The 22,247-nt window shown below is 38.7% G+C and overlaps 1 protein-coding gene across 1 annotated transcript in view; it reads right to left on the bottom strand.

Annotated features, from left to right (window-relative positions):
- The window catches only part of CAP2 (cyclase associated actin cytoskeleton regulatory protein 2), a 133,377-nt gene that overhangs the window by 85,578 nt on the left and 25,552 nt on the right, over positions 1 to 22,247 (bottom strand). Inside the window, exons 2-3 of the mRNA XM_021696918.2 lie at positions 22,019 to 22,140; positions 17,991 to 18,091 (exon numbers count right to left, since the gene is read on the bottom strand). Coding sequence (XP_021552593.1) covers positions 17,991 to 18,091; positions 22,019 to 22,139 — 222 coding nt within the window. The 5' untranslated portion in view covers position 22,140. The remainder of the gene's footprint in view (positions 1 to 17,990; positions 18,092 to 22,018; positions 22,141 to 22,247) is intronic.

Below are 22,247 nucleotides of genomic sequence, written 5' to 3'. Positions count from 1 at the left end.
CAGTAGATTTGAGTGAAGAAATTATATCAATTTTCTACAGTCTCTCTCAAATGATCGAAGCAGAGGGAATACTTCCTAAATCATTCTGAGGCCAGTACAACCCTAATACCATTAATTTTTTAAAGATTTATTTATTTACTTTAGAGAGAATGCATTCACAAGCAGGGGGAGGGGCAGAGGGAGAGAATCTTCAAGCAGACCCCCACTGAGTGGGGAGCCTGACACGGGGCTGGATCTTACTATCCTGAGATCACGACCTGAGCCTAAACCAAGAGTCAGACACTTAACTGACTGAGCCACCCAGGCACCCCACATTAATTGATTTTTGAATATTGAACCAGCCTTGCATACCTGGGAAAAATTCCACTTGACCATGGTGTATAATTCTTTCTATACTTTTTTGGATTTGATTTGTTAATATTTTTTGAGGATTTCAGGACTTATATTCATGAGAGATACTGGTCTGTAGTTTTCTCTTCATATAATACCTTTTATCATTATGCAATGCCCTTCTTTATCCCTGGTAACTTTCCTCACTTGGAAGTCTGCTCTGTCTGAAATTAATACAAGTACTCTTGCTTTCTTCTGATTAATGTTAGTATGGTATATTTTCTGCATCCATTTATTTTTAATCTGTATGTGTCTTTATATTTAAAATGGTTTTCTTGTAGACAATATGTAGTTAGTTGGGTAGTGTTTTTTGATCCACTCTGACAATCTGTATCTTTTAATTGGTGCATTTAGACCATTGACATTCAAAGTGATTATTGCTATAGATGGATTAATATCTACCATATTCATTACTGTTTTCCATTTGTTGCTCTTGTTATTTGTTCCTATTTTTATCTTCTACTCTTTTTTCTGCCTTCTGTGGTTTTAACTGAGCATTTTAGATGATTCCACTTTCTCTCCTTTCTTAGCATATCAGTTATACGTTTTTTTTCCCTTTTTAAGTGGTTGCCCAAGAGTTTGCAATATACAACTAATCCAGTCCACTTTCAAATAGCATTATACCACTTCACAGTAGCATAAATACCTTATAATAACAAAATAATCTTAATCTCTTCATCTTGTCCTGAGTATCACTGCTGTCATTCATATATATATGTATATATATGTACATATACATATATATGGATACATATGCATATATATGATATATACATAAGCATACATAATTTAATACACTGTTTCTATTATTATTTTGAACGAATTGTTACATTAGATCAATCAAGTATATGAAAAATAAGTTTTTATTTTACCTTCATTTATTCCTTGTTTGATGTTCCTCTTTATATAGATAGAAGTTTCTGAGCTAATTATATTATATTCCTTTTCTCTGAAGAATTTGTTTTAACATTTCCTGCAAAGCAAGGCTACTGGCAACAAGTTCCATCAATTTTTGTCTGAGAAAGTACTTCTTCACTTTTGAAGGATAATTTTTCAGGATACAAAATTCTAGGTTGGTAGGTTTTTTTTCTTAACACTTTAAATATTTCCCTCTACTCTCTTCTTGCTTGCATGGTTCCTGATGAAAGGTCAGATGTATCTCTTATCTTTGTTCCTCTATAGAAAATGTGTTTTCTTCTGGCTTCTTGCAGGATTATTTCATTATTTTTGATTTTCTTTTCTTTTCTTTTTTTTTTTTAAAGATTTTTATTTATTTATTTGAGAGAGAGAGACTGAGAGAGTGAGAGCATGAAAGGGGGGAGGGTCAGAGGGAGAAGCAGACTCCCTGCCGAGCAGGGAGCCCGATGCGGGACTCGATCCAGGGACTCCAGGATTATGACCTGAGCCGAAGGCAGTTGCTTAACCAACTGGGCGCCACCCAGGCGCCCTATTTTTGATTTTCTATAATTTGAGAATGATATGCTGGGGTGTAGTTTTTGGGTATTGACTCTACTTGGTATTCCTTAAGCTTCCTGGATCTTGTGTTTTGGTTTCTGATATCAGTTTGGGGGAATTCTCAGTTATCATTGTTTCAAATATTTCTTCTATTCCTTTCTCTCTTTAGTCTCCTTCTAGTATTCCCATTATACATACGTTACACCTTTTGTAGTTGTCCCAAAGTCCTTGGATATTCTGTTCTGTTTTGTTTGGTCTTTGTGCTCTTTGTTTTTTGAAGATTCTACTGATATATCTTTTAGTTCAAAGATTCCTTCCTCAGTGGTGTGCAGTCTACTAATAAGACCATCAAAGCCATTCTTTGCTTCTGTAACAGTATTTTTTAATCTTTAGAATTTCTTTTTGATTCCTTCTTAGGATTTTTGTCTCTCTGTTTATTGTCCATCTGTTTTTGCATGCTGTCTACTTTTTCCATTATTGTCCTTCACATATTAATCATAGTTATTTTAAATTCCCAACTTGGTAATTCTAACATCACTACTATCTTTGGTTCTGATATTTGTTTTGTCTCTTCAAATTCTGTTTTTTGTCTTTTGGTATACCTTGTAATATATATATATATATAAAATATGTAATATATATACATAATAATATATATATGTAATACATATTATATGTATTATGTGTATATAATATTATATGTAATATATATATAATTATATATATATGCATATAGATAGATAGATAGATAGATAGACAGATAGCCACATATGATGTACTGAGTGAAAGAAATTGCTGTAAATAGGACTTTAGTAATGTAGTGGTGAGGCAAGATGAGGACATGTGCTTTAATCCTGCAATTAGGTCTCAGTCTTTCAGTGACCTTATGCCTCTGGACTGTGAACTTCACAAGGGTCTCTCACTTTTTTTTCCTTCCTCCTTGGATGGGACAGGGTGGCTACAGTGATCTGGACTTGATTTCTCTTCCCTGTGTGGAAGACTAGAGCCAGCTGGAGTTGAGGATTTCTCTTTCCGAGGTCAGTAGGGCTCTGATAATACTCTACCAGGTTATGCTCTGATTAACTAGTTTCCACTGAGGACAGGCCTTGTTAAGAACAGAGTGCTTTGGCTAATTTCAAAATGCTTACTTTCCCCCTCCCCTTTCCAGAAGTCTGAGGGGACTTTTCTTCCATATTTACTATGGGAACCTCGTTGAAATGCTATGGGTATATCTCTCAATGTTGTGGGGGACTCCAATAACTGGGTCTTCCTGGAGTTCTTAACTCTCAGAGTTGTCCGCACTGAGCTTCCAACAATCCATCAATTACGGTTCAGGTTCTTTTCCTACCCGAGCACTGGTTCCCATGGCAGTTTCACTCCTGAGTCTTTGCTCCAATAAACTGGAATTCTGTGTATCACCTGTTTCTCTGATCCTGGGGACAGCAGTTTGCTCTGTGTCCTCCCTTCTCTTATAGATCCAAAAAGAGTTGCTTGTCTTTTAATCTGCTCAGCTTTTTACTTGTTGTTAGGATGGTGTGGTGACTTCTAAGCTCCTTACATATGGAACCAGAAACTAGAAGTCCTTCTTCCACTTTTTTTTTAAGCAAAATTTATTCTGTTTAAATTTTCAGGTATTTTTGAACTTCTATCCTGTCTTCATCCTCTTGGTGACAGAGCATCTCCTCACCAACTGCTATATTGATATTTACATGGGATTGCATATAAGGTGTGTGTGTGGGAGTTATGAACACAGAGGTGTTATGAACACCTACATGGGAAGGGCTTGGGGACGGTAATCTGGTGGAAAGGGTGGTAGAACAATGATAATGGGGGGGGGTCACTAAGAGACTATGATAAAAACTCTATTTTTACTTGGATTGTTTCTGTTTGTTAAAATAGCAAGGTTTTATGCTTTTATCCACATTACATGAGATTTTATTCTTTGTGCTTATCATTGTTATTTTTATCATATTTATCTTGGGGTGCTTGGAGGTGCTTATGGAGATTATTGAGGTAGGGAACTAAATCAACACTCAAACTGCCCCTTTATGTCGTCACAGCCAAGAATAAAGCATACAAGGATGGGATGTTTCTTCATTATGACTTCTTTAGTTCCCATGGACCTTTGGTTATTCTGCATGATAAGTTTGGGGAACAGCCTTGTTTCTTCCCAATGTGCCATTAGGAAAAGGCATCAAGCAAGCCAGCTGAGTTGCCATTAATAAGGAAACATGTACATCTGTGTTTGTTAAAAACTGTTCCAAGGGCAAATCTGTTTGGCTAATGATGTAGTCTAAAGCTAAAAATAAGAACTGAGAAATCAGATTGACTATTTGTTGTTGAACCTCAAATTGCCACAGTGACATGGGAGAAGGGCCAAGCTTTGGCCCCATCATTTCAGTCAACAACCTAATGTCTCACCTGGACTACCTGTGCATGTCAGTGCCTGGCATGTGTCATTTGTCCTTATACATATGGCCATCACAGATGACAGTGTTGATTCCAACTTACCAAGGAAAAAACAGGACTTTGAACAAAGTTCTTATGAAATAAATATGCCATGATATCGATGGCAGTTATCTCTGAGTAGTGAAATTATGAGTGGCTTTTGTTCTCTTCTTCATACATTTGTTGTCAAATTCTTCTTCATCAAACATTAAAATTTTATTATCAGGAAAAACATGCAAAAGGTATAACTGAGTAAAGCAGAAATTTATTATTGAATGTCACAATCAAAATGTATTTTCTGAGTACCTACTAGGTGCCTGGGTGCTACCAAGTTTAAATCAAGGAAATGGGTCGTGAATACGGGGACTGGTTAATGAACGTGAGTGGTAGGTGTTAAGGGGCTAGTTGTACAGAACAGACAACAAACATCCAATCCTGAAAGGAATGAACTGTTGATATCACCCACCCACGACCGAAAAGGTAAGCTTGACAACATTTGGTTAGCTTGACAACACACAAGAAGCATTCTCATTAAAAGGGAATGTATTCTTTTTTGAAGAGAAGATTTCCTTCTCTCTAGAACTCAAGAAGCACACTGCTTCGAACCCACTCATTTCTAGCTATCATTCCCATTCCCCTTAACGTGGCTCTCTGGCCCTTCAAGACAACAGGGCTCCCTAAGGCCTATGACTCAGCCACAGCTGCCTTTTTCAAGTATCCAGTGTGCACGCAGTAAAATGGAGTCTAAATTTACAGTCTGACTAGGGGAAGGAAGCAGTAATGTCACACTCCACTTATTTAAAAATATGTTGGCAATGCTCCATTAAATCATAAAGACAAGTTAATTTAAAGACTGGCCCACTCAAATACCAAACAAGTTCAGTCAATTTCAGGCTCTGCCTTTGTCAAAGTATATATCAAAAGGGCAATAATTTTATATTAGATAATTGTTATAAATTAGTGTTTTACTGCCCTTACAGTTGACTAATTTTTTTCCCCCCCAATAATCCCACTTTCATTGGCAGAGAAAGGAGGCATGCTTATTGAATAGAGCTAAATAGTTTTGCAGTCTGGAAAGCAAAGATGAGTAGGTAGATTAAGAATGTCAATGTTAGACTACCAGGCACAGTTTATAAAAAAAATAATCATTCAGGCACTGATAATAAAAGAGGTTTATTCTTCATTAATAGGATTGTTGCCTTGGCAACTTCCAACTCACATAAGTATTTACATAAACCACGGTGCACAGTTCTGACACTAGGGATCAGCTCCAACACGTCCCCTCTTACATCCATGCCTGAAATCTTTTATTATATGGTTCAGCTGCATTAGTGGTCTCAGTTAAAGTGACTCAACACCCAACCCCACCCAAAACACGTCATACATCCAGTCCCAAAGAGGGAATTTAAATAAATTACTTGGTACGTCAAATAATATGTAAAAGAACTGATAGATGGTTTTCTTTCACAAAAAAAGGATGATTTATATGGGGAAGAATAGCTTTGCTTTTAACCCCCTGCACATCCAGCAGAGGGCAAAGCATTTTTAAAGAGTCAATATCATGAATATTAATGTGCATTCAAATCATGCCTTATTTCCCTAAAATTCTTATTTTCCTAGTTCATAATCATCACAAAATTGTGTAAAGCACTTTAAGACACCATGAGAGTATGAATCAGTAGTATGCGTGTGGAGGGGGTACGGGGGAGGGGGAGAAAGGGCAAGAGGAACATGAAGTATTAGGCAGTGCTTGCCATTGACCTAGTACTTCCAACTTAGGAATTTTCTTTCAGAAAACAATTGTACAATAATAAAGTGATGTTTGTACAAGGATATCCACTGAAATTTTGTTTCTAATGGGGAAAAACTGAAAACAAGTCAAACGTTACTACTTTTTAACATGATGATAAATGACACTAGATGCCCAACCTTGCAGGGACGGGACCAGGGTGACGCTGGTGAGAAGCACAGGCATGCTCCCTCTCAGGGTCACACCTGAGGGCCTTACTTGGGTCACCTTAGTCCAGGCCCTGCATTCTTGTGTGTACATTATTTCACCTAAATACAATTTTGGTTGTTTATATCAATTATGGTGTAGCCATACAATGAAATACTACACAGTCATTAAAAATGATAATGTAGACCCCAACCTACTGGCATAGAAAGAGGTCCAGAACATGTGGTCTAAATTAAACAAGCAGTGTACAAAAATAGAATGTGCAGAAGACTTTGCAAAATCTCTAATACAAAAACAATCACTGTAGTTTAAGAAAAACCAACAAAAACTCTTCTAAATAATCCACTGTTGCAGTTTATATTAAAAAAAGGCCAAAGATTTGAAAGAAAAACATTCAGTATTTCTCAAGGCATGGGAATAGGGGAAAAAAGAAAAAAAAACATTGTATGTTTAAATCCATTTGCTTTTCTGACAGGTATGAATATTGTTCCAAGTTTGTATTCTGCACAAAACCATTCTCCTAAATTAACTTTATTTTCAAATTCAATCATTGTGTAGCTAAAAAATACTTGGCAGATTGGCCCTTCTCCAAATTTTCTAATTTGTTTTTCTAACACTTAAGGAATCTAATGCATTTTACCAACATGTTTAAACCAAATCTTTTGACTTAGTAAGCCAGGACTGCTTCATGGTCAATAAACCTTGGGTCTACACAAGTAAAAGGCACTTGGTTGCTCTAAGATCACTCCAAAAAATTAGGGACAACAAGGTTAGCCTTATTCTAGAATGCAGTGTGACACTAAGCATTGTCCTCTCGTGTTATGTAAGCCATATTCTTATTTAACTTCCATGCATGTGTATATGCCTTGTGTCTCCAAGTAGGTGATATGCTCTTGAAGATGAGGCCAGTGGGTACCTACATAAATGGGTCTTTATTACAACAGAAGCTCAATGACTACTGCTTAATAATGAATGACTTAAATTATTGGAAAGTGGGGTGGTGTAGTGTAGAGATCATGAGCTTTAGACCTTCAGATAGGCCTGAGATAGAATCCAACTCTATCCTTTCCTAGATGCATGGCCATAAGCAAGTTACCCAATCTTTCTCCAGTGTTGTCCATATTAAATGGTTCTCCTACTGACCAAGAAATGTTTGTCAGTCGCTGTGCAAAGTGCCCCGCACCTAGCGGGCTCTCAATGAATGCTAGTTCTCTTTCCCCTTCTTTACATTACCTCTCTCAAATATGGAAAATGAAAATAAGGCAGGGAAATAAGATTGATCTCTAGCAACTACAAAATTTAGCTAAGAACAGATTAGGTTCATTCATCAACCATATCAAGCCAACATCATTCTATCTAGACTGAGCTCTTACTATGAACACTCAACCCATGAAAGGTCTTTGACTGACACCTGTTCCCCAACTCCCCACGGATTCCCAGGCACCCTGAACCCTTGACCACAAGGGTGCCCTGCAGCCCAGGGCTCAGGATCGGTGGCGCCACCTGGTGCCTGCATTTTCTCTTCATTTGTCTTTTGCGGCTAAGTGAACTCCCTTTCAGGCAAAACCCTGATTCCAAGATTTTTTTCTTCTCCTATCAAATATTCCTTTTCCCCTCTTTTGATGATAACAGTAACACAGACATGATGCAAGAAGTTCAAAAGACATGAATGTTTAGGAATTAAAAGTTTTCAGTAAGTCCACGCCCCCCACCCCCAATGACCATTGTCAGCAATTCAATGAATATCTTTTCAGACTTCATTTTTAATAATGCAAATCTTTCTTAAAGTGTGTATGCCACCTCTTTATTCTCCTTTCAATTTCTGCTCAGTTATCCTCAGAAAATTTCTTTTTCCTGCCTTTGGAACTACTATTTTGCAGTTCATGTTACTGTTTTCCTGCTTCATTTAACTAAAAGCACAGTGAAATAATTTTTTTTCCTAGCATTTTGCATTACATAAGTGCCGCTCAAAAAACATTTGGTTAAAGGTTTTTCTTTTTATTTCTCATCTGTCACAGACTGATACTTTTGTAAAATAATAAAAAGCCTTACTAGGAAAATGAAATGAAAAACCCAAGTACAAGTCCTAGTTTTTTAAATTACCAGATTTAGTAGACTTAAAATTACTCTATGGGACTGCTAGCAAAGTTTTCAAATCTTACAATTTCTGTCCTTTCTCACGGCAGACCATTAGCAAAAAGACTGTAGATCTCAGTGGTCTGTGTATTGCACATGGAAGAATGTTCTTCCGTGTCTTTGCGTAGGAATTGAACCCCCTTTGCTTATATCAGGTCTATGGACAAATGTCTTCCAAGTTTCTAAGAACTAATTTACAAGTGAACTTTGGGGTACCTGTTTCTAAGTTTGGGATGGTCAGTATTTCGATACATTGAGACAATCTATTCAATTTTTTACTTCTCATCCAGGTGTTTAAAATTATAAAAAGACAGCTAAAGACTCTTGGAACCTGGGAGAGTTGATTACTGGAAATACACTATGAAGTCCCATACAAAAATTTAATGTCCCAACTGGCCCCTTCAGACTCCACAAAGTTACTTCTCACCCGATCACTATCATTTTGAATGTTCATGATCAAAGGGGAAAGTAACATGCCAAAACCCAATCCAAACAAAGAAAACAAACAAAATACCATTGCTTTTTAAAATCTGGGCTTCAGTTTAAAATACTTATAGTGAAGTTCACAAAAATATCTTGTCTCAGATAGAGCTTGTGGGATTTTTATTGGCAGTAACTACAAGTCACTACATTGATGGATTTTCATGTCCTTATAAATTCTCATTTAGACCTTATACCTGTCAGAATGGCTAAAATGAAAAAGACAAGAAATAACAAGTGTTGGCTGGGATATGGAGAGAAGGGAACCCTTGTGCACTGCTGGTGGGAATGTAAATTGGTGCAGCCACTCGGGAAAAGAGTATGGAAGTTCTTCAAAAAATTAAAAATAGAAATACTATACGCTCCAACAATCCCACCACCGGGTATTTACCCAAAGAAACAAAAGCACTAATTCAAAAAGATACATGCACCCCTATGTTTATCGCAGCATTTACAATAAATAGCTAAGATATGGAAGCAACCTGTGTCTACTGATAGATGAATGGAGAAAAAGGGTACATGCACACAGGAATATTACACAGCCATATAAAAGGATGAGATCTTGACATTTGTGATGTGGATGGACCTAGAAGATACTATGCTAAATGAAATAAGTCAGACTGAGAAAGACAAATACCTTATGAGTTCACTCATATGTGGAATTCAAAAAGCAAAACAAATGAATAAACAAACAAAATGCAGAAGCAGACAATACAGAGAACAAAGAGATTGTTGCCAGAAGGAAGGACAATGAGGGGATGGGCGACATCGGTGAAGGGGAGAGGGAGATACAGGCTTCCAGTTATGGAGTGATTAAGTCACAGGAATAAAAACACAGCACAGGGAAGACAGTCTGTGATATTACCATGTATCAGGACAGATGGTAGCTAAACTGTGGTGAGCATAATGTAACCAGTAGAGATGCTGAATCACTAGGCTGCACACCTGAAACTAATGTAACATGTGTGTCAACTATCCTCAAATAAATTTGAAAAAAATTCTCATTTAGGGGCGCCTGGGTGGCTCAGTCATTAAGCATCTGCCTTCGGCTCAGGTCATGGTCCCAGGGTCCTGGGATCGAGCCCCGCATCAGGCTCCCTGCTCCGCGGGAAGCCTGCTTCTCCCTCTCCCACTCGCCCTGCTTGTGTTCCCTCTCTCGCTGTGTCTCTCTCTGTCAAATAAATTTTAAAAATCTTTAAAAAAAATTCTCATTTAGCTTTTCTGAATGAGAATGAAGAGAATGAGGGAGGTATTAGATAAATTGTCAAGTCTATGAGAAATTCAGGATGTGAGCGTGTGTGTGTGAGATACACAAAAATCTACAGTCTATGTTTCTCCATATGTCACTTGCTAATTCATGACTTTAAACTTGGCCTTGATATCTTTTCAACTGTTGGTGTAGGATATTGTTTAATCTAAACTTTCAGCCACGGTATGGTCATCCATGCGCTGGTTCAGTAATTCATTAATGATTTGATTCATTCACTCAAACATTCATTTTCATTCACCTATTTAGCAAGCATTGATTAGCCATTCACTATGGGCATAGTGCTAGACGCTGAGAGGTTCAGAGGAAAGCAGCATACTTCTGGAACATTGTAATAAACCCCAACACCGAGTGAGCCCCAAATTATGGGTAAACCATACTACCTTTTCTGTATATTAATCAGTTTTAACAAAATTGACTAACTGAAAGTCAAGTATCAATATTCCAAGTGCCTTAGGAAAGTGTTTTCCTGGGGCGCCTGGCTGGCTCAGTAAATGGAGTATGTGACTCCTGATCTTGGGGTTATGAGTTTGAGCCCCACGTTGGGTATAGAGATTACTTAAAAATAAAATCTATAAAAAAAAAAAGAAAAAAGAAGTGTTTTCTGAAAGGGAAAAGATTTCTATTGCAAACACATATGAGTGATAAATGATTATTTTTTTGAAGAACAATGGAAATATAATATTGTGTTAGTTTCAGGGGTACAACATAGTGATTTGCTATCTATATACATGAGGAAATGATCACTGCAATAGATTAGTTACTATCTGTCACCGTATGAAGTTGTGAGGATGTTACTGACTGTATTCCCTATGTTGTACATTACAACCCCATGTCTTACTTATTCTCTAACTCAAAGTTTGTACCTCTTAATCTCCTTCACCCAGTCTGCCCACCTCCCCAGGCCTGTCCCCTCTGGCAACCACCAGTTTGTTCTCTGCATTTATGAGTCTATTTCTCTTCTGTTTGGTTTGTTTTGTCTTTTAAATTTCACATGTAAGTGAAATCATATGGTACTTGTCTTTCTGTCTGATTCCTTCGCTTAGCATAATGGCCTTTAGGTCCATCTACATCGTTGCAAATATCAAGATTTCATTCTTTTTTATGGCTGAGTATATATATATGTATATGCACATTCATATAATGGATTATTTTATATATATATGCATCTTCTTTAATGAACAATAAATTATTCATTGAGTACCCTGTTTTCTTTTATATCACTAAAACATATTTGATACATTAAGAAGAGTTGGTTTGTAATATGTTATAAAACGTATAAACTCTCATATTTTGAAACTTACATTGGTAAACCACAACCTAAATACTAAATATACTAAAAAATAATAATCTAAATACTACTCCTAAAGGCGAGAAAGCATATTTTGTACTTGCCTTCCATACACTAACAAATCTGCAAACATATTTCCTGCAATCTGAGGGAGTCTTGGGCCTGACATCCCATATATTTGCCCGAGGCTGTTTTTTTCTTATATGTCACTAATACAGCGTGACGAGGAATTCTTAGGCACATAGTGGATAGGCACGTGTGTGTGTGTGCGTGTGCATGTGTTTTGTGGGGATGGGTGCATGGATAGAAATAACAAGATAATCTAAATGAAATCAGGCCATTCCTTTTAGACAAAGTATTAATTTGCAGATGCAGACGCAGCCTCTGGTGCGGACAATTAAGTGATCCTGAAGTCTAGAGAGAAAACAAACAACAAATATTTCAAATATTGGCGTAGTTTTAGGAAGAAGGAAGGGCAGGGGAAAGAGAAGGGTGAGGACAAGGACATGTATTTCGTGGCACTGGGAACCATCATTCATTTCTGACATGCCAAGCAATCCTTTGAGGGAGCACTGCCTAGGAGAAAAATGGCTGGAGAGAAGTTGCTGGTCACCCTCGGGAACCCTGGACATGGCCTGAGCTGCAGATTCTTGCTAGGCTTCTACACAGAGCAATGCTCTTCGTGTGAGACTCAGTCATCTACTTTGTTCCCAGGTGCAGTTGGTGGGGGACACGGCTTCCCCCAGCCACAGCAGGCCTGGGCACGCTCAGAATGCATCCCAGCATTTTGTGTGGTTTGTACTAGCAAACACAGATAACCAGAACTAGCATTCCATAGTTCTCCTTCAAGAAGGAAAAAAAAAAGCATTCAGGCAAAAGTTTGGTAGAAGTAAATTTACTGTTTACCGTCCAGGAAGAAAAAAAAAAGGGCAGAAAAAAATCTTAACCTGCAAGATTCACGGCACCTAATTCATTGCTTCAGCAAAACCTTTTGGTGACATTTTATTTTTGGTAGACGGGGAGATCCTGCAGGGTTAGCAATGCCTGGTGGCCCTTCAAGAGATGTTTGGATTCTAAGACCAATTTCTCACCAGCCGGTCCCCAAAGCTCCAAATGCGCCATGAAACGAGAATGTGCAAGGAAAGAGACAGGGGTTATATGCTCTAAACACAAATGCCCTTAAGTTCAAAAGTGGTCCCCGGGAGGTCCCACTAAGGCTAGCGACCTCACAGGAATGGGCTGTGCGTCAGAGCGTGGGCTGGGTCGCAAAGTATGTGTCCACTGCTGAGAACAAAAATTCTTCACATACTTGGGAAGAAATGATGACAGAGACTGATCTGCAACCTTCCGGAATTCTGCAAATTTGATGCCAACAGCACAGTGAGTGAGGACCAGGCCGAGACAAGGCTGGTGTGATGGGGCAGAAGCCAAGACCTGCAAGGGACACCGTGCATCTGTCCTGGAGGCCACCATCCTCCCCGTCGCCTCACTCAGCGCGACTCTGAGGAGACACCCAAAGCACATGAACAGTGGTGATGCTCCACCCTCTCCTCAGCCCTTGTCTGAGCCAGCTGTCCGACTTACTTTCCTCACACTGTGAAAATCGGGTAGGGGAAGCGGGAACCGCTATGGAGTGCAGAGCCTGGGAGGAAGGTGGCAGTCAGGGCCACTTGCTTCTCACTAGGGACCCAGTTCCCTGAAAAGGTGATGGGGGACACAGCTGCCCAGAGAGTCAAAGGCAGGTGTCTCCCCACCCAAAGGAGCACAACTACAGAGACCAGATTCCTCGCTCTGCACCAAGTCATGGCTCATCACTCAACCTATCACCGAGGTCAGCTAACCTCTCTAGCGTGTGGCGGGAGGGAGGGAAGAAGGACGGAAGGGTGGGAAGGAGAGAGGGAGAAAGAAAAAGAAAAGAGATGTATATTAGAAGGGATGATGTTAACGTATCTCCTTCTCTAGTAATTCCGACAATCATAACCGGCTAAGCCAGTAAGAAAGAAAAGCCCAATCTCAAAGTCTGTATGAAATCTAGGGTCAGAATTCTTTCTCCAAGTCATTTTTTGGATCTCTGCCATTTGGAGAATGTGAAAGACATACCGATCCTTTGGGTTTGAAATTGCCAAAGTACTCTATGTCTAGTTACCATAAAAATATATGTTTCAAATGAAGCAATTAGCAGGAAACTAGAAGTTAATGGGAGAAACAACTTGGCTGAAGGTGAGCAGGAGAGTGAGAGACATCTGGGTAGAATGGGGTGTTTGTTGAGTCAACCCAGAACCTGTGCTTTTGATGAGTTTTTTTTTTTTTTTTTGTGAGGGCAGGAGGGTTCCTATATAGACCCAGGTTATAAGCATTTAAAATGCAAAAAAAAATTTTTTTAAGTAGGCTCCATGCCCAGCATGGAGCCCAACGTGGGCCTTGAATTCAGGACCCTGAGATCAAGACATGAGCTTGAGACCGAGAGACAGATGTTTAACCAACTGAGCCACACAGGCCCCCCAAAATGATCACTTCTTAAATGAATACGAATTAAGGAAGAAAAGGTACAATTAGTAAAATAAACATGCACACATTTTGTGTTACTTATTCCAAGGCCAAGAGTTATCATTTTCAGAGAAAAGGCCCAATAAAGGAATAAGTGACAACCTATAAGACCAAGAAGGACAGATTCATGGAGGCCTCAAGGTCTCTTTTAAGTGAAGGAGTCGGAGTGTCTTCTATAGCATAGTAAAGCAGGATATTTTAGCTTCAGTGTTCTGTGCATCCTTCCCCTGACATGTGTCCTTCTGCTTGTTTCGGTTGTTGAGATGACTGAAGAACTTTCCCTGGTCTCTGACAAGCTCAGTTTGGAAACCGACTAGCCCCTCCCTCATGTTCTAATGCAGACACAACAGATGTGACTCGACCCACCGGCTGTGAGAAAGGGAAGGCCCCTGGGAGTGAGGTCGTCCATTCTCATTACTGAGGAGGGTAAGGGATGAGCTCAAGGTTATGCTGTAAAAAGTAGAGCCAGCTCTAAGACCCAGATAAAAACTGCTAGTCCTAGTCAGTCCCTCTTTGAACTCATGATTCAACCAGCCTGGCATAAAATGAACACACATTTTGTAGATGATTTACATCAATGACAAAGATGAGACACATCCAGAGCAGTGACTGTGACCCAAGAGTGCAGCTACCGTAATTGTCTAAAAATGTTGAGGAAGGCAGGGGAGGCAAGGTCCTAACACTGTGCAGTGCAAGTTAATCACACGATGCTTAAGTGTGTTATACTTCTTAATTGAATTTTATTGCCTTTTTGTTCAAATTATGGTTCTTTCACTTTTATGAAACGATGAATAAAAGAGTGTTTCTTTCTTATCCATTTTAATCAAGGGCAGAAAATAAATGTTCCAGACTTCTAGAGACATTTTTAAAATGTAAATTCTATAAATCTCCAAAAAGGGTTTGCATCAAGAGGAGCTATATGATTTGTAGCTATTTCATGACTGTCAAATCGTTTAGAACTAGCCCTAGGTTGGGTCCATAGAGCATGAATAAGAACAGGACAGCTTTGTAAGAAACAATCACATTAGTCCAGTTGAGGATAAATGATGTCTGACCAAGGGCTTGGTATTACGGACGACCCTTTCCTTTGACATTGAAAACTACATTTAATCTAAATCTCTATTATAAAATTATGCACTGTTGATTCTGTCTTAAAAGGGGTGCAAGCTGCATCAGTGTTCCTGGGTTGAAGAGTAGTTTAAATAAGCCCTTGGGTTTATGTTGCATCCAAGGCGGCCTTACAAGATCTAATCTTTTCTAAACCTGTTATGCTCTTTGGTTCAGCAGAGCTTCCTAATTGTAGCTATTAGTCCCCCTTTTTTGTGGTCTGTTCTGTCAATAGACTATTGAGTGATCAGTAAATTAAGCCCAACCAGCAGCCAACACATGGAAGCAGACGTTAAATCATAGCTCGGCTGCCCTTATTCATTATCAGTATCTGTGAAATAGCTTTTAAACACAGGGCTAGGATTTAACATGATGCACATTTGTGTCATTCTCAAATTTCCATACTGTACAATCAGGTATGTGAGGGTTGGTTTTTTTGGTTTTTTTTTTTCCCCAGGCAACAGGTGTGTTCTTGGAACAAAATTCAACCCCCCACTTCTGGCTTATGTGGGAGGCAGCAGCTGCAAGCTTAATGTCAATGACACATGGTTCTATAAGAGAGAAAAAATAAACCACTTGCTCAATGTATTAAAGTCATGGGCAGATGGACAATAGCTGCCTGTCTGTACTCCCTTTGTGTTGTAGAATCAGAGTCTAAACTTTTGGATGACAAGCTTGCTTTCTTCCTTCCTTCCTTCTTTCTTTCTTTCTTTCTTTCTTTTCTTTCTTTCTTTCTTTCTTTCTTTCTTTCTTTCTTTCTTTCTTTCTTTCTTTCTTTCTTTCTTTCTTTCTTTCTTTCTTTTTCTTTCTTTCTTTCTTTCTTTCTTTCTTTCTTTCTTTCTTTCTTTCTTTCTTTCTTTTTCTTTCTTTTCTTCCTTCCTTCCTTCTTTCCTTTCCTTCCTTCTCTCTCTTTCTTTCTTTTCTTCCTTCCTTTCTTTCTTTTTTCTTCCCTTCTCTCCTTACCTTCCTTCTTGCACTTTTTAAAAACCCACTAGTGAAAAACATAAATTTCTTTAAGCATTTTGCATCTGTTATTGAGCTTAGTCCTTCAACTGAGTCATACTATTTTCAGGCTCATGAGTGGAGAGAAGAAAAAACTTAATATAAATGAAATTACACTTTATTTATAACTTGCTTTGTTCTGAAAAGAATTGAAAGGAACTGTTTACTATGGAATTTGAAGAGACTTACTTAGTATGCAAACTCTACATGTTTTTTTAATGCAAAATTAAGTATATCTATTTATACCTCTTTATTCTCTAGTAAAACACTTCTCTACATAGTTCTGTGACATATTACTAATGAGAGTTATAATGTACTCTGTACCTCAGAAACACAATGTCAATGTTAACGAATAGTAACAATAATGAGGGTCGCCTGGGTGGTACAGCTGGTTGAGTGGCTGACTCTTGATTTTGGCTCAGGTCATAATCTCAGGGTCGTGGGATCGAGCCCCGTGTCGGGCTCCATGCTCAGTGCAGAGTCAACTTCGGATTCTCCCTCTCCCTCTGCCTCTTCCCCTCCCGCTCATGCTCTCTCGCTTTCAGATAAATAAATAAATAAATAAATAAATAAATAAATAAGATCTTAAAAAATAGTAACAAACAAACAAGATCTTAAAAAAATAGTGACAATAATGATCCAATTGTAATAGTGTTCAAGACAGTAAATGTCTGTCAATCATTCAAGAATCTCTCCTGGTGTGTTGGCGGCAACAGTCCATTTTCTGTGTTGGTTTTCAGGTACCGTCACGCCTCAGAACAGAAGCAGCCCAGCCACTATCTTTACTGTGTACAAGGTTTCTTATGAACAAACACATTAAAGCTCAAGAGCAGATCAGAGCAATTATTGAGCTCTATGACACATTTCAAGTGAACCCGTCTTATTACACAGACTTTTCCAGAACTTACGTACATCAGAGCTTCCCCTCTTTTGCCAATGGGCACTTCAATAGGTATATTTAATAACAATGGAGGTCATGAGGAGAATCTTCATTTTTCTCGGATGTGATGAACAAATGTATTACAAACGTGATGAGATAAGCACCTATTAATTACAATCCTGGAAACTCTGGTATAATCTGAGTCACCAGATTGCATGGAAGACTGGTGTTGGGTGTTGCATATAATGTCTAATTGGGAGACAAGTAAGAGAGAGTCCCTTTTTATGTTTTTTTTTTCCTTTTACCGCAAACCACAGCTTTATTCAAGAATCAGATTTTCTGTGAATCTACACTGAAAATGGTTTTGCCATTGCTGAGAAGTCCATAAGCAGATGGATGTGGAATTTAATCCTCTGTGAGAAACAAAGGCAAATATAAAAGAAGAACCTGGTGATAAATTTCTTTTAGGTTTCTAATTGGTTTGGCTATAATATTGGATTTTCACTAAATGCATGCAAATAATGATTGCTCTCAAGGATGATGCTAAACATTTTTAAATGTAAAAAAAAAAAATGTCTAAACCTGGGAGGATGGCCTAGATATCATTAAAGGTCTTTTCCAATCCAAAGATTTTCAAATGCTTTGGTTTTGCTTTTCCTCGGGCTGCACTTTTTCATTGTGGTAAAACACACATAATACACAATTTTCCATCTTAACCATTTTTAAGCATATAGCTCAGTAGCATTAAGTATATTCACGTTGCTGTGCAACAGATCTCCAGAACTTTTCCTGGAGTTTAGTTTTCATTGTTAAACTAAAACTCTGGTACCCATTAAACAAGTTCCCATTTCTCCCTTCCCCCAGCCCCAAGGAGCCGCCATTCTCTACTTTCTGCACCTTAGCCATTTTACATTCCCACCAGCAGTGCACAAGGGTCCCCATCTCCCCATATCCTCGCCCGCCTCTGTCATTTTGTTTTTTTTAATAGTAGTCATCTTCTCCACAGAGAACAAGAGAAGGAAATACTCACGTGAGTCTCCACATCACCAGCAAGGATCCTGCTCTTCTTTAAAAACTCAGCCACCATGCTGTTCATCAGCTTATCAAAGGCTTCCACAGAGGGTGCCACACCTTTGGAAGAAGCACATATTGTCAGTTCCCGAGAGTTTAATGAAAAGCTGGTATTGCTTTACCGTAGGAACTATGGAAGCTTAATATCACTCACGCTGTTCTCATTCTTTTCACCAGGGCCTTCATGCACTCAGTCAGTATTTATGAAACACTTCTCAACGGCTCAAGAAAACAATGCTTTGCTCTTTTTCATCCACTTGAATAAGCACTTTCACCTACATATTAATTTCTGCCCCAAACTCATGAGGTAAGGAGCATCACAGTTTTACTGATGAAGAAATGGAGATGCAATCAGAGCACGTGACTTGACCAAAGCTATAGGTCAAATAAGTGGCAGATCCAAGAGCTGACACAAGCCTTATTGATTCAAAGCCGATGTACTTTCTACTACACTGACCTGCTATACGACCTTGCAAATGGTTACCAAGATTACCTAGGAAATTAAAAGGCAATAACAAACTCTGGGCAAGTAGGAAAAGAACACTGGTGTCACACATTCTGTTCTGCCCTGTCCTCACTTTCCGGGGGGAAGGAAGTGGAGTTGGGAGGCATGAAAAGGACTGCTGAGCTACTCTCACATTAAGTTTTGATCTGACAACTTACTGTCAAAACCCAAGTGACATCAACCTGGCATGTTCTGCCTCTCTTCTCCTGCCTTTGAACTAACAAAAACTGTGTCTTAATCCCAGATTTCAGGTCCTTAATATTGAGAAACTCAACCCTACAGACAATTAAAATCCAAACCCGGGGTGCCTGGGTGCCTTAGTCAGTTAAGCGTCTGACTTTAGCCCAGGTCATGATCCTGCGGTCCTGGGATGGAGCCCTGCATTGGGCTCTCTGCTCAGTGGGGAACCTGCTTCTCCCTCCCCTTCTACCCCTCTCCTCGCTCATGCTCTCTCTCTCTCTTTCTCATAAATAAATAAAGAAATAAATAAATTCTTAAAAAAAATCCAAACCAAAACTTAGGATTCCCTTCTCATACTGTACTGAGGTATCCACGCTCATAAACCTGTTAGGATAAAGCTTCCTTGCTTTCCCAGAGGCCCATTTCCACAGGCCCAGAGCGTGATGGAAACAGTTTTTGACAGTGCTGTGCACCTGCAGTCTAACTTATAAGCAGGCTATTAAAGCTGAGTTACCTCAATGTTCAAAATACAGTACATACCAACTTCTGAACATAAAAGGGGAGCAAGCCCAAAGATTCCTTATGGATCCATCTGGAAGCAGATAAACCCATTTGTTGCTGGGAGAAACACCTCAGAGGTCTCTGCTACGTGTTTAAAGTGGGAAAGTTTTAGAAATGTGACAAAGCACTCTCCATAGCAGAAGGAATGGTGATAAAAGGGAATATTTTCCAATTTCCTTTCATCACTCATCTCTGCTCACCCCTCCTCTGGGCAGCCTTTAACGATCTGTCTTTCTCCCCAGCCTGCACCTTGTGAGCATCCCTTAATCAAAGCATTTGTGGCCACGAATAGCAATGCATGGAGACCAAAGATCCTGGAGGATTCTGACTGTATAATTCATCTTAGATTTCCTTGCACATAACATAGTACTTGTCACTTGGCGGGCATGCAAAAATACTTCTTTCTTTATTCCTTTCTTTTTTTTTTTTTTAAGATTTTATTTATTTATTTGACAGAGAGATAGAGAGAGAGCACAAGTAGGCAGAGTGGCAGGCAGAGGGAGAGGGAGAAGCAGGCTCTTCACTGAACAGGGAGCTGGACGTGGAGCTCGATCCTAGGACCCCAGAATCATGACCTGAGCAGAAGGCAGACGCTTAACTGACTGAGCCACCCAGGTGCCCCGCAAAAATACTTAAACTGTTGAGCCAAACTTACCTGATTGTCAGGGGTGAAAAGAAAGAAAACACATCGTAAAACCCAACACAACCCCAGTCTCATAAGAAGGCAGTCTTCTGATCTGTGCATATTACAGATTTGTAATGGATGGGGTTCCATCTAAAAGTTTCTTTTTACCGTAACATTTTTTTTAAACTTCAGTTATAACATCACTGTAATAATGATGTTTATGTTTAAAGTAAGAGGTTGTCCTCAAGGATTTGTTAAAAACAGAATTCAGAAGATCATCAAAGCTCACTAAATTAAGAAATGAAAGCAACGCTGTTTAGGATTAGCAAACTGTTTTAAGGATGGGTATCATTCAAATATTTTGCTAATTATCCTGCTTACCAGTGATCCTACTTCATTTCAAGTAGGATAATAAATTGCTGGCTAAGTTGTTTTGAAAGACCGTACTTTAATAAATGGTTTAGAATGATTTGCTATATTAGAAAATACCCATTTAAATACATAAGTAATTTAACTATATACCTTCCAATTTTGTTTAGCTTATTAATTTTCCCCCAAAATTATTTTTTTAACAAAGAAAACGCAAAGTGCAGTCTAGTACCTCTATAAGTCAAGTGAGGTTCACATTATTGAGGGATTTTTTTTCCTCCTTCATTCAATAATACTACACAGTCTCCTGAGAGTTGGATTTTAACTTTATTTTATGTATTCACAGGCTTTATATTTGTGGTTAGCAATCATAAAGAAATGTCTTGATCACTGATGTCGAAGACATAAGGAAACCAAGGTACTGAAGCGAACATGAAAATATTTTCTTACAAGTGAGGTTGACTGAATCTCATCTACCAACTATATAGTTAACAAAAAGAGGCTTAAAATGAAATCACAGATGTGTCTCAGTTGATGTGGAAGAAACTTACAGGCCCCTGGCAGCCTCCCTTTAAACAACACCCCCTTTCAATTCATTCAAAGCATTTTAATTTTCATTATGTTCCGGGGGGAAAAAAACCAGCCTGTACATTTGTGCTCACATGGTAATTTCTGTCCCAAGGCATGCAATACGAGGCACAGCTCCAAATATGCTTGAAATTCTAGAAGCACCAATGTGGATCTCGCCTGGTGAGAGCTTTTTTTTTTGAATCCCCCATTCCCCAAGGCTTTTCCCAGCCCCCAAAGCCTGATAGGATTCAAAATGGGTCAGATAAGGAGGAAATGTACTTGACACAAGAATAGAGTTGCCAGATGAAATGCAGAGCCCCCAGTTACATTTGAATTTCAAATAAACAATGAATAATTTTTAGGATAAGTGTGTACCATGCAGTATTTGGAACACACTTATGCCAAAAAAAAAAAGGTAGTTCATCTGAAATTCAAATGTAACTGGGTGTCCTGTATTTTTATTTTGCTAAATCTACAACCTCAGACAAGAAGGAACTGGAAAAATTACTGTCGATAACTTAGAGAATTTGCCACAGATGGTATCCTTATAGTTAACTTCTTATGTTATGTAGTTAACTTTTTATGTTTGATCATATAATATTTTAAAACCATTTTTTTTCCAACTGTGGCATTAGCATATAATGTTAAAGGCACATTTGATTAGAAATAGGCACAGGTAAAACAGTGCAATGCAATCATGTTACTTGAAACCAATGTTTGGCTTCACCTCAGACTCCTTTCCTTCCCAACTGTAGTTCTTAAATTTAATGACTTGTTCTCTTTAAAATCAAAATCTACAGAATGATAATTCCTTCCCATTTACATCGTAATCGATTCATTAATTTCTTTTTGATAATTACTCAGATAATATATTTATAGTCACTGTGGAATGCGGAACAACATTACACTAAACAAAAGAATAATGACATTTGGCACATAGATTGTGCTCTTAATAGGCAGAGATAACAGGTTAATTTTTGTGGATTGTAGGTTGAAATGTTTTTCCTTTCCTTTTTTCAGGGATGGCTTGCATCTGGTTAGTGTCACGATCACATATAAAGGAAGGGGTACGGAAGCTGAAGAAAGTCGACAAAAATATGTCTTGAGAACTAAGTGATGGGGACAACATTAAGTGACCCTCACAGAGACCAGTAATGACAACAGTTTGTATCCCTACCTCCATTGACACCATTAATCTCCCCGCAGTCCCCAGGAGGCCGGTGGTACCCTGCAGACAGCAACTCCAGTCGGCCGACCACCCGCTCCAGTCTCTGCATCAGTCCCTGCATCTCTGCCATTCTAGAAAAACACAAGCGCAAAGGGGAGTCCGTGTGAATGTCAGGGAGGATTAGCAAGCTGACCCCAGTAAACCTAACAGCAGCAAGAAGGAAAATAAAAATTGCTTG

The sequence above is a fragment of the Neomonachus schauinslandi genome, chromosome 8 (genome assembly GCF_002201575.2).
Source record: "Neomonachus schauinslandi chromosome 8, ASM220157v2, whole genome shotgun sequence".
NCBI lineage: Eukaryota > Metazoa > Chordata > Mammalia > Carnivora > Phocidae > Neomonachus > Neomonachus schauinslandi.
This window is presented reverse-complemented; position numbering and strand designations above follow the sequence as displayed.